General features: G+C 38.0%; 1 protein-coding gene across 2 annotated transcripts in view; it reads left to right on the top strand.

Annotated features, from left to right (window-relative positions):
* The first annotated feature begins 6 nt into the window (after positions 1–6).
* CTPS2 (CTP synthase 2) overlaps positions 7–12016 on the top strand; it is a 63835-nt gene continuing 51825 nt past the window's right edge. Inside the window, exons 1-7 of one of the 2 annotated variants that reach the window (XM_064646683.1) lie at positions 7–170; positions 1606–1813; positions 4134–4304; positions 4585–4685; positions 6482–6598; positions 7286–7369; positions 9966–10046. In XM_064646683.1, the coding sequence (XP_064502753.1) occupies positions 1648–1813; positions 4134–4304; positions 4585–4685; positions 6482–6598; positions 7286–7369; positions 9966–10046 (720 nt within the window). In that variant the 5' untranslated portion in view covers positions 7–170; positions 1606–1647. Of the gene's footprint in view, positions 171–1588; positions 1814–4133; positions 4305–4584; positions 4686–6481; positions 6599–7285; positions 7370–9965; positions 10047–12016 lie in introns of both variants that reach the window. The other variant, XM_064646684.1, reaches the window with a different exon arrangement.

Below are 12016 nucleotides of genomic sequence, written 5' to 3'. Positions count from 1 at the left end.
CTGTCGCGCGGGGAGCCCCGCGGGAGCCCCGCGGCGCCGAGCGCTGGGCGCTGCCCGTCCCGCCCCGGCGGCGCTCGGAGGCGCTTCACCGGCGGCTCCCGCGGGGCGCCACCGCCTCCCCCGGCGGTTCGCTGCGGGCCCCGGTCGGAGCACCCGCCTGTGGCACCCACGTAAGTCGGAGGCTTCTCCCCGCTCGGCCGCGGAGCCCCGAGCGCTCAGCGCGGGGCGGCTCCTCCGGGATGCAGCGCCCGCAAATCCCGGCTGGAGGCGGCGGCTCCCGGGGATAAGGCTGGACGGAGTAACTCATGTGCCAGTTCCCGGCGAAATGATCTCTTACTGTGTACGCTTTCCGCTCGCCCTCCCCCACTTCCCACTCCTTTTACAAGTGACTTCCGAAACCACGCGTAGTTCTCTGTTTCTCTTGCGAGTAAACATCGCGTTTCCTGAGGCTGCTGGGAAATCGCGGATTTTTTTCCTAGAATCACAGCGAGCTTTTAATTTTGGTTCCTGTAAGCAAGGTTTTAGAGTTCTGAATTGGCACGTAGTCAAGATTTATACTTGTTATTAAAACTATCCCCCCTCTTCCTGAAAAGAGCTTTGAAAATGGCTTAGATGTTCATGAAATGTGACAAGGGCATTAGCTGAGTTGTGAAGGAATAGTGTGAAAGAAGTAGTAGGCTCCAAATCGTAAAATCTGTGCTATTAGAAAAATTACAAATTAAAATTAAATGGCAAGAGAAAATTAATTCCTGATCATCCTTTTCTCCTGAGTTAAATACTTTTAATGGTTGGGGTCTTCCTTTTGTCCATATTGAAAAGCAAATAGTACTTTATTTATTCCCATTACCATAAATGAAAGAGGATTGAAAACAAACATTGATACATTCTTGAACTCAGTCTCCTGAAGATCCAGGCCTTATTTATGCTATTTCAGTATAGTAAAAGGAAGAAATACAATGTTTATTCACTGACTGCTTCTTACTACCATCTGATGAAGAACTGTACTGCTTTGATTTATACTGAGTGCCATTAGGTCCTATGCGGTTTTGTGCTGTTTTGGATGAACTGGGTCCTTAAGTAAGGAAAGATTTTCCTGACCCTAGAGTTTTTGCTCTTTGGTGAGCCATGCTGTCATTGCTCAAAAATTGTTCCAGTGATTAGCCTCCACAGCTGCCTGAATGGAATATGAATTCAATTGTGGAAGAGATACACACATCATCCTGTTTCAGATGGGTAGAGAAATGTAACTTGTAGACAATGAACATTAGTGGTTTCGTTTGCTAAAAAGTATAAATTGTGAATTGGTAATGGTCCTGTTGGCTTTGAGGATTTGCCACTCAGCACCCCTTTCTGCACAGAACTGGAAATAAATAAAATACAGCGACTCTGCATGTGGATCAGCCTCTTGTGCACTGGGTGAAAGAACCTGTTTTGGGACAGCATAGATGCTTAGCTTATGTATTGGTGTATAGGCTGGGAGAGATGAATCCTGCTCCCAGATTCCAAAATGGTCATAGGTCATTTCAACTTTGATTCTTTGTAGACTGAGTCTGTGTTCTTCCCTGGCATGAAATTGCATTCATCATAGGTACATCTTTGTTTTAGGTTTCCAGGTCAAGATCTTTGTGTGTGTGTGCTGATTTTCCGATGAAGTACATCCTGGTGACTGGTGGTGTCATCTCAGGCATTGGCAAAGGGATCATTGCAAGCAGCATTGGCACCATTCTGAAATCATGTGGTCTACGTGTCACTGCAATCAAAATTGATCCTTACATAAACATAGATGCTGGAACCTTTTCGCCATACGAACATGGTATGAAGACTGGTGCTGCTCCCTTTTGCATGAATATATGTATTCACAGTAATGTGTTTTGGTTTTGTTTTTTAAAAGCCAGTAGTATGGTACTTATTAGTCATTTTAGAATTGTTTTGCAAGTTTATTGCTTACTATATGTTCTGAAGCTCATTGTCTGCTCTAAGTAAAGAGACAGAAGCCTGTTTGTTGAAGGTACTGTTATGAGCAGATGCTTCCTTTCTATAAAATACTACCTTAATGGGAAAATCCTAGCTGAAAGCCTTGTTCAGTTAATGCTATGTTCAGCTCAACTTGATTAAAAAAAATTTAAATAGTGATATAAAACTTATTTGAAACTTAAGTCCTCAACAGTTAGTTGTGAATGATGTTCTCTGGATGTCAGTGCCTTCTAGCGTAAGTACCTTCATAAGAATTAGCCTAAGTTCTCATTTTAGTCAGAGAGGATCTAGTCAAAAACATCAGTGAAGCTTAGAGAGCCAGGTAATGATAGAATTTTCAAGTAGATGCTTAGTTTGGTTGGTTAGCTGTTTAAGCTACCTTGGTTGTATTGACTGTGTTGCTGATGAGCTACAAGACAGTCTGACATGCATTTAAAATGTTGAATGTTCCTTCGGCTGTGTGGCTTTTTACTTGTACATTTATTAAAAGCAATGGTTTTCGAAGTACCTTCAGCCAATAGACATTTCTAATTATTGTTATTTTTTGAACTTTATTTGCTTACTTTTTAGTCCAGACCAAAATTTTTAAAACTGAAGATAAATGTGTATATCTCCTGAAATGAAAAAAGACCACTTTGCTTTTTAAGTGGAGGAAAAGCACAGCTTGTCAGACTTCTCTCAAAAAGCAAAATTTAACTAATGCAGTAGTTCTGCACTTTCAGGAGCACATCTGGTGTTACTTAGGCAGTTGAGCAGGTGTTAAAACTCCTGCGATGACTTGAGATTGTGAGGATGTATGTATTCCTTCCTTGGATCAGGTACAGAGGAGAGGGGACACTATGGAATATAATTCCTTTCTTCACTTAAGAGTTTCTTACTGCTCATGAAGAAAAACTGGCTTGCTGGGTAGTACATGGAAATTCACACACACCAGAATGGGGATCCTCTTCTGTTAACATTTTGACAGAAATATGATTGAGTCAAAGAATTTCAATTTAGTGATTTCCAGTTATTTAAAGAGTTTTTTTTTAACAATGTGTTTTTTTTATTCTTCCAAGACCTGCATAAGAGAAATGTTGGTTCCGCTCTACATCTGTTGGCTCAAATCATTTGTTGGCTGAAATTATGACTTAATATGGAGGAGATACTAAGTGCCTCATAGAATCAGGCATAAATCTTCCACTCTGTTGTATGCATTGGGATGATTTGTTAGGCTGTTCATTGAAGTTTAGTGTTGTACCTTGGTGGAATATATATTTCTGTAGTCCACATTATACCTTCATGGGAACTGAGGGGTTTTGTTGTTGTTTTGGTTTATTTTGGATGGGTGGTTGGTTAGTTGGGGTTTTTTTTTGGGGGGGGGGGGGGTGTGCATTAGTCCTGTAACTTCCTTGGCCATTGCTTCATTGGGCAAAATATTTTACAGTTTTTCTGAAGATCTTTCCAGCCTTACCTCAAGATCTAGCACCTTTAGTTCCTTCAGAATTTGACTAGATTCAGAATTTAGAGACTCTTTAGAGGCCTAAGGAAAGTCTGAACCTTAAAGATACTTTAGTTTTTTCAGTGTCAGAAATAACTCTCGCTGTGGACACAGTGAACCAAATACACAGGATGGAGCAACTGAATAAGAAACAGCGATCATGTTTGAAGAAACATATTCATCATAACTTTACTCCTGATCCATGCATTAATCACTAGAATAGATCCAAAAACCAAGAATTTATGGTGAAACACTTTGAATGTATATAATTCTTGCTTATAAAAACACAGGTTTTGTCTCCTACAAGTAAATTGATATTTTGTTGCTGATTTATGATTCTTGGAGATTGTTTCTTTCTGATGATGGATTGTAGTGCTGTTGAAATGCTGGTTAAATATTTATAAGTCACTTAAATATTTTGGCAATACAATTTTTATTTATTTGCAAAACTGTACGTGTCTGAGGGACAGACATTGGATGTAAAACTAATGACTTGGATATTAAGTCACACAGAATGGCAATATAGATTGGGTTGCAGTATGTGCTTTATTGATGTGTTGTTCTGTCATTTAAAAGAAAAATTCTTCTGTTTTAAGACATTCATGGTATTCCTGCTGGGTGTTTAATAATTTCTGATTTTTTTATTGTTTTTCTGTATGTTTTCACTTTCTTTTTTCAGGTGAGGTTTTTGTATTGAATGATGGTGGAGAAGTTGACTTGGATTTGGGAAATTATGAGAGATTTTTGGACATCAATCTCTATAAAGATAACAATATCACCACTGGAAAGATATATCAGCATGTCATTAATAAAGAAAGACATGGTGATTACCTGGGGAAAACTGTTCAAGGTAATATTTTTAATTTTGTTGGATACTAGTCCATTCAGTCTTCACAAAAGAAGTGATCAGCTAGAACAGGCTGCTCCTTGCTGCACCACGTTACTTTCTCCCTTCCAAGAGAAATGGGCGTATTCCTGTAACATTTGGGTTCTGGGGTCAAGGAAAGGAGGAACAGAGAAAGGACCTAGCAGTTTCCTCTTGACTTGCTGTTCATTTTTCCCCCTTTGCATGCAAAAATTAAAGTAACCTACAGTAAGCTAGGCTTACCTTCTTTGATTTTGTCTTGTAGTTGTTCCACACATCACTGATGCAGTTCAGGAATGGGTAATGAATCAGGCAAAAGTTCCGGTGGATGATGACAGACAGGAGCCACAAATTTGTGTAATTGAGGCAAGTATGGAACTTTTTAGGTTATATATCTGCAGTGAACATAAAATACTAGCTTGCTTTCTCTTTGCTCCATATGCTGAAAAGGTCAGAATGAAGTTTTATGTAGAGCAGCAATGTAAAGACACATTTTATATTCTTTGGTTTGTTCTGAAAGTGATAGGTGTGGTCTTATCCCTACAACTTCCATTTGACTAAATCCATTTTAGAATACTGCTGAAACTGAGCTGCTTAAGAGTTCATTAACTTATGGAATTAAAGCAGACAGGTACTGTAATGTGAACTGCCTATTCCAAGATCCAGGCATTTGACTGAAGCTTTATACTGCTCACAGTATTGAGAAAACTTGTGTATTACTTGAAATCTCCTGTGGTCAATAGGAGTAACATTCTAGCTTTCCATAAGAATTCAAATGTCCATCTTGTTACTTGTGGTCATGTTTAAAGGCATAGATTTAAATAATATGTGAGTTGGTTTTCCACTTTCTGGTGTTATCTTTAAGACCTTTGGCAGCAACCTTTTTAATCACTTAACCTGCTGATGTTCTGCACAATGGAAACAACAAATTTCCCCCACCCATAGTAGGGCATTGAGAGGAGGAAAGACACTAATTGCTTGTATTACTACTACAGCAGACAATACCAGAAAAGATTATACTTGAGAATTTGACAGAAGAATATGTCAGACATTTAATACCAGAAGTGACCACCATAATCAATAGTGCAATAAACTTTATGACCTGGGCAGCAGAATTGCTCAGTATTTCTTAGGTAGAAGAATCTGTCTTGATTCAAATATACTCACCAGTATAACTATAGATCTTTTTTATGATGTGCACAGTGAGAGTCAAACATTTAATTTAAAACAAATATGAAAAAGGTAAATACAGAAGTTGCACAAGAACAGAAATGAGTGATGGTCTTATCAACGCTTTAACTTCAGTCTTAATTTTCTGTTTTCTCCAGATAAGGGGTTTATTTTCTTTTCTTGTTATACACTTGTACCTCCAACCTGATAAAAGTATTTTTTGTCAGTACTTTAAGAATAATTTTTCCATGGCAAAATCCTGAAGGAGTTAGACTGAACATGTGTATCATGTACAAATGTAATTATCACAAGTTTTTCTGATACTGGATGAACACAAATGTGCAATTCTGTCAAAAGCCACTTGGTGGCACAGAAAGATCATTCTGAAACACAACTGTTTTGTCAGACTTTTGTGTTAAACTGCGTTATTCAGCGCTTAGTCTACTGTAGCTCTATCTGTCCTTGAAAGACATCTAATTTCTGTCTTTATAAATAAGTTTTAGCATGGACTTAGTCTTGCATTTTGGTTTGGTAATAAATATTTGGTAAGAAACATTTATTGATGTTGGAAAGCCATGGTGATGGTGGGAAATGTCTGTATCTTGTTGATCACAACTGCTTCTTAATCTGACAGGAAAATAAAGGTCTTCTGCACAAAAACCTTCACATGAGCTTAACTGTTGATTAGTGGTTCACCCCTTTGATGGCAGTGTGAAAGCATGTATTATTCAGTAGCACCGAACATCTTCCCATGGAAGCTTATGTATTTGATGTAAAATGATTATAACAAAACTGGAAAGTTGTTTAATGTTTTCCACAAGAAACAAAATGCGCAGAGTAGATGAGGGTTCTTTTCAGAGTGTGCCTGCAAATTTCAATTGTCAGGATTTTTTAAGACAAAAATTTCAGAAAACATGTTGAAGTATATGAGAGACTTTTTTTTCTTTTGTTTTTTCTTTCTACCGCTGACATATCTAAGCTTTACTTTTCAGCTGGGTGGAACCATTGGAGATATTGAAGGAATGCCATTTGTTGAAGCATTTAGACAGTTTCAGTTCAAAGCAAAAAGAGAAAACTTCTGTAACATCCATGTTAGCCTAGTACCACAGGTAAGTTATGAGAATTAATAAAATAAATTTCACTCTGTATTGGGCTTTGTATTTGTTTATTTGTCCCATTAACCCTTTTATGCTGGAGTCAAGTCAAGACCACTACAACTCTTTGTACAGGGCTAAAAGTACTTTTTCATTTGAACTCTAAATTTTACTTCACGAGATGTAAGTATTCATAGAGGAGATTTTTGTAAGCAAAGGTTGGTAATGATGATGTGATTTCACTTGTACAGATAACAAGGTTCTTATTATTAGCTACAGCTATGGATTGATCAGCAGTTGGTAGGATTAATTCTGTGTATTTGAAAACAGAATTATTTGCTACATATGAATATTTTCAAAGACAGTCACTGGAGGTTTTGTGCTGTGTTCGACACTCTCCATTTATTAGCAAAATCCAATTTTTGGAACATTATTATTCTTCTACCCGAGTCAATTATATTGAAACTTTTCTCTGAAAGAAAAAAAGACAAAATAAACCTGACCTGAATTAGGGTCTTCAGAGTATTTGTTAGAAGTGTCACCACTGTTAATTACTTATATGTTTCTGGCATATTGTGGCTCTGTTTGGATATGTTTACGTCCTGAAAATATTACTTGCAATGAATTTTCTCTTTTAATCTGTAACTGTTTTCTTAGTAGAGGTTGGTTGCTTATTCAGGCTTTCAAAATGTGCCTTTCCAGCCTAATGCCACTGGTGAACAGAAGACAAAACCAACACAGAACAGTGTTCGAGCACTGAGGGGTCTAGGCTTGTCTCCAGATTTGGTGAGTCAGTAAATACAGATTTTTTTTTTTTATTGATGGTTCATGTAAAAATGTCCTTGCATAACCTGTGTTCAAAGAATAAGCCTTAGTCTCTGAGGAGAAACAAGAAGTGCAAAATATGTGCTGTATTGCTTCACTAAAGCCACAGGAAATCAAATTACTCAAGTTGACTCAAAGTTAACTTAATTGAACTAACTCCTTGCAATATCTTGGGACTGTAGCTATGTTCTTTTAAAGACATCTTTTTGCAAAAATAATTCTTCACTGCTAAAAATAATCTGAAATCTCAGTTTGCTTTGTGGGAAGAACTACAATGTTTCTGGCTCCTAACATTCTCACAAATTTCTTTTTATGCGTGATTAAGAAGAAGCAATGTGTATGTCCTCAAAAAGGAAAAATGATTCTTAAAAATATAGTCACACAATTAAATTCTGTGTTGTACTTCTCTCTGATTTTTTTGAGCTCTTGCATTTTACACGTATGAATGAGTGTTTTTATAACTACAAAACCAATGGATTTATAAACAGGATATACGACGGATGTGTTTAACTTCCAGTTGTTGTGACTTGGTGATTGTAATTGTCTTGTGGAGGGAAGGACTTTTATTAATGCAATGCAGTATTTGAAGCTTCAGAGCCTAAACTTCAAGATCCCTCTTGAGGTGCTAATTGCATAGGGAAAGTTGCATGTCATTTTTGAAGGCCGTTATGATAATTGCCAGTGCCTGACTTCTCCCTCCCCCTACCCACCCAGAAAATAAAAATTTTTAAAAAGCCTTTTAAGTGAATATGTGTAATAAAAAGAAAAGAGACAAATGTAGTCACTTTCTCACATCTTGAGTTCTTGCCTGGGGCAGTTCTGGCACTGCCAGAAGCACAGTATCTTTTTTTTTTATTTTTTGTGACTGCTGCTATTGACTGCTAAAGCAGCAAGAGATTACAGTCAGAGTGTAGCCTCCTGGCGCCCTTATAAAGTTCCTTGGGTGCTGCTTCAAGACAATGTTTAAATGGTAACTCTCTTGGGCAGAGGCCCAAGGCTGAGACAGCGCACGGGGAAGCTCCTCCTGCAGCAGTCAGGAGGGCTTCCTCCATGAGCTATGCTGCCAGGCTGCCTGATCTGAACTTGGCTTGTCCTGTTCTGAATGCCTGCTGCCTCCCTGCCTGCTCCCAGGCTTCTTGAGGTGGCACGCTGGGATGGTCTCAGCTGTGTGTGCAAGAGCCTTTGTGTTCTCTATGGGGTGTCCAAAGTGCCTAACGAACACGCTACAGCTGCAGGTATCATGTACTCTGCTACAGCAGAAAACTTGAGTATATGCTTGTCAGTGCTGCCCTGTTCAATTGAATTGTTCTCATCTTCTGTGTGTTATGTTTCTTTGAGATGCATCTCTGCCACTGTTATTATTGTAGTTTCTTTATTTTCATGCTGATTCTGATGTTTTTGATTTCTCTGTCTGCATTAACTTTAAATTTGCCTCAGCAAAATGGATTATAGTTTTCAAAATTAATTTAGTCATGTGCTCTTACTATCAAGGTTTATGAATTATACCTTCACCTTCAAACTGTACCGAATTTTTAAGTATGAGTTGTGCTTACTTGAATAGAATGTGCAGATTGTTTCCTGGTGCTTTTTTTACTTGAACGTGCACTAAGTAAGGGAAGTTAATTAGACTTCATCAATATCAGTGTAGTTAAACTGCATTAGCAAGGTGATCAAAGGTCAGCTACAAGTTTCTGAACAAAGGGGCTTAATGCATTAAGTAGATGCATTTGCTAGAAAGATGGGGAAAATAATGAATTAATCTTGTAACAGGATCATCCTACTTTCTGTTACACTTTGAGGTTTCAAAATAACTTAAGGTAGTAGACAAAGTAATCAACAGACACATTGATAGACCAGTTCTGCATTTTGAGCTAGGTGCCTGGAGTTACATGATGCAAAACCAAGACCTCTTTCAACAAACACCAAACATACAGTAATTTTCTTCATTGTTTAAAAATGATCAATATTTCCTAAAATTACTGAGTTTTGAATGTATCAGCAAAATACTAGCAGAATAATTGCAGCAGTAAAAAACCCCAGACAATTTTGAAATAGTTTTCTCATCTTTGTCCTCGTTCTTTTTGTCATGATGTCCAAATTAAAAATTACAAGAAGATGCTAAACTACTGAAATACTAGAAATATGCATGTAAGCTAAGTATTAATGCTCTAAATTTAAATCTGATCTTACTGATAAGATTACAGTATTCCTTTTGATTCATCATATTATTCATCCTTACAGAGCTGCTAGACTTTAGACAGACTATTACAGTAGTAGCTGCAAGAAAGGAGAACATGACAAAGCAGTATTGCAGAGTGTCAATGAAAGATAAATAAAAATTCGTCACTATGGGTAGGTGACTGGATTACTTCTGCCTTGCTAGTAGATTATTTGTGAGCTATGATATATTGTGGAACTCTAAAAGAGGGGAAAGAGTATAAAAGGCACATTTGTTTGTGCTCTGCTTCCAAAGGAGACGAATTTTTCTATGAAGTATTGAGGCTCTTCTATTGGTTTGCCTAGTAAATACTTGAAATTTTTCCTTCTGTCATGACAGATAGTCTGCAGAAGTGCAAAACCTATAGAAATGGCGGTGAAGGAAAAGATTTCCATGTTTTGTCATGTGGAGCCTGAGCAGGTCAGTACCTTAATATTTTATTTGTCATTATTTAAACATGTAGGAAAGCATACAAATATTTCTACGTGTTTCTGTTTTCAACTTCAGACTGCTTCATTAACATGTAATTGTTTTTATAATTTTTATCTTGCTGTCCTGTACACTATAGCATTTTAAAAATACTGGAAGTTGGTATGTTAGGTTTTATGTCAAACAGTCCTTAATAATTTAAATGCGCATTATGTAAAAGCTAATCAAAGGAATAGATTTTGAGTGCATGGTTAGTTGCTGTGCGTAGCTTGAAACTGCACAGTTTTCACAACTCTTATTGGTTATTGCCCATAAATGATCTCAGGTGATTGTAGTAATGGATGAACAAAGTGTGGTTAAACTCAGGTGATTTGCTTACGTCCATAGATGATTGCAACTATATGAACACTTTTACTGTGATCATATGTAATAGGCTATTTATGCTCTTTCAACATGTTTAGAACATCTACTGTGTAGTCATATATCCTTTTATAATTCATGTGTGATTTTTGCCTAATAGTTTGTGATTAATTGCTATTCAGATATTAATTTTGAGAAATCAAATGCTCTGTAATATTTTTTGCGATAGTAAAAATACAAAATAGATGTAAGTAGTTATGTGGTATTTCAAATATGTGTCAGTGTTGACTACTATCTCTGCAATGTGTAAGAAAAAGCTTTTGATAGCAAGATTCCGGGTGAGGACTTAGAGAACAGCGAAGCCATTGCTTCATACCCTCCACCCCTCATTCCTTCCATCTTACTATCCGTGGAAGACAACACCCTTGATCAAGCTAGCTTCCAGAAAATCCTTCAGATATGCTTTGTGATTCCTCTTCAGCCAGAGAGAGACAACTGAAAATTCAGTCAAAGAGAAATGGTGTGTGCTCTTCTGGGAGTATCAGGCTGCGTGTAAGCACATACATACTCAGATCCCAACTGCAGTTATTATGCCAGTCTAAGTGGACCAAGAGCAATGTGCATAACTGAACTTCCCTTAGAGCTCCATGGCAGGGAGAGAGCTGTCTTCATGGCACTGTTCCTTTTTTTCTGAATTTCTACCTTTTAGGGTGGTACCTGAATGGTTGTACCAGTCACAACTTTCACGAGGGCAGAGTGCTGCATTCTTCTTACACTGTTCTGGCTAGCTCAAATGTCTTTCCTCAGCACTGAATTGTGTAATATATGTTTGTCTGGTGGTTAGACCCACCCTAACTGAACTGTTAGGTGCCACACTGTGTTGCAGCCTTTTTTTTTCCCTCTTTCTTTTGTTCTTTTTTCTTTTCATAACTATATTCATTACAATTCTGCAAAACCATTCTTAAGTCCACTGTGTGTCTTAAAATTAATGAACCACTTTTGGATTTCAGAAGACACTTATGTGCATGTCTTACTTTCCCTAGAATGATCCTGGATTTTTTCTGAAATCAATATGTCCGTGTCTCTCTTGTACCGGGAAGCTCAGAACTGGACTCAGTACAGCAGGTGTGGCCTCACCAGAGCTGGGTAGAGGGGAAGGATCATATCCCTTGACCTGCTGGCAACACTCCTCCTAGTGCAGCCTAGGGTACCAGGGCTTGGCTAACGTTCAACTCCACTAGGTTGTTTCTTGTTAAGCTTCTTTCCAGCTGGGTGGTGTCATGTAATGGTGCCTGGGGTTGTTTCTGCCCACATGCAGGGCTTTGCACTTACCCTTGTTGAACTTCATGAGGCCCCTGTCAGCCCATTTCTTCTGCCTCTTGGCAGAGTGGCAGCACAGCCCTCTGCCCTGTCAACCACTTATACCACTTTGGTGTCATCTGAAAACTGGCTGAAGGTGTGCTCTGCCCCATCATACAGAATCAGTAATATAATATAGTATAATATAATACATATTACATAATATATAATTATATAATAATAATATTAATGAGGATGTTAAACAAGACTGGATCCAGTACTGGCCCCTGGGGTACTCTGAT

This window comes from Pseudopipra pipra, chromosome 2 (genome assembly GCF_036250125.1).
Source record: "Pseudopipra pipra isolate bDixPip1 chromosome 2, bDixPip1.hap1, whole genome shotgun sequence".
NCBI lineage: Eukaryota > Metazoa > Chordata > Aves > Passeriformes > Pipridae > Pseudopipra > Pseudopipra pipra.
This window is presented reverse-complemented; position numbering and strand designations above follow the sequence as displayed.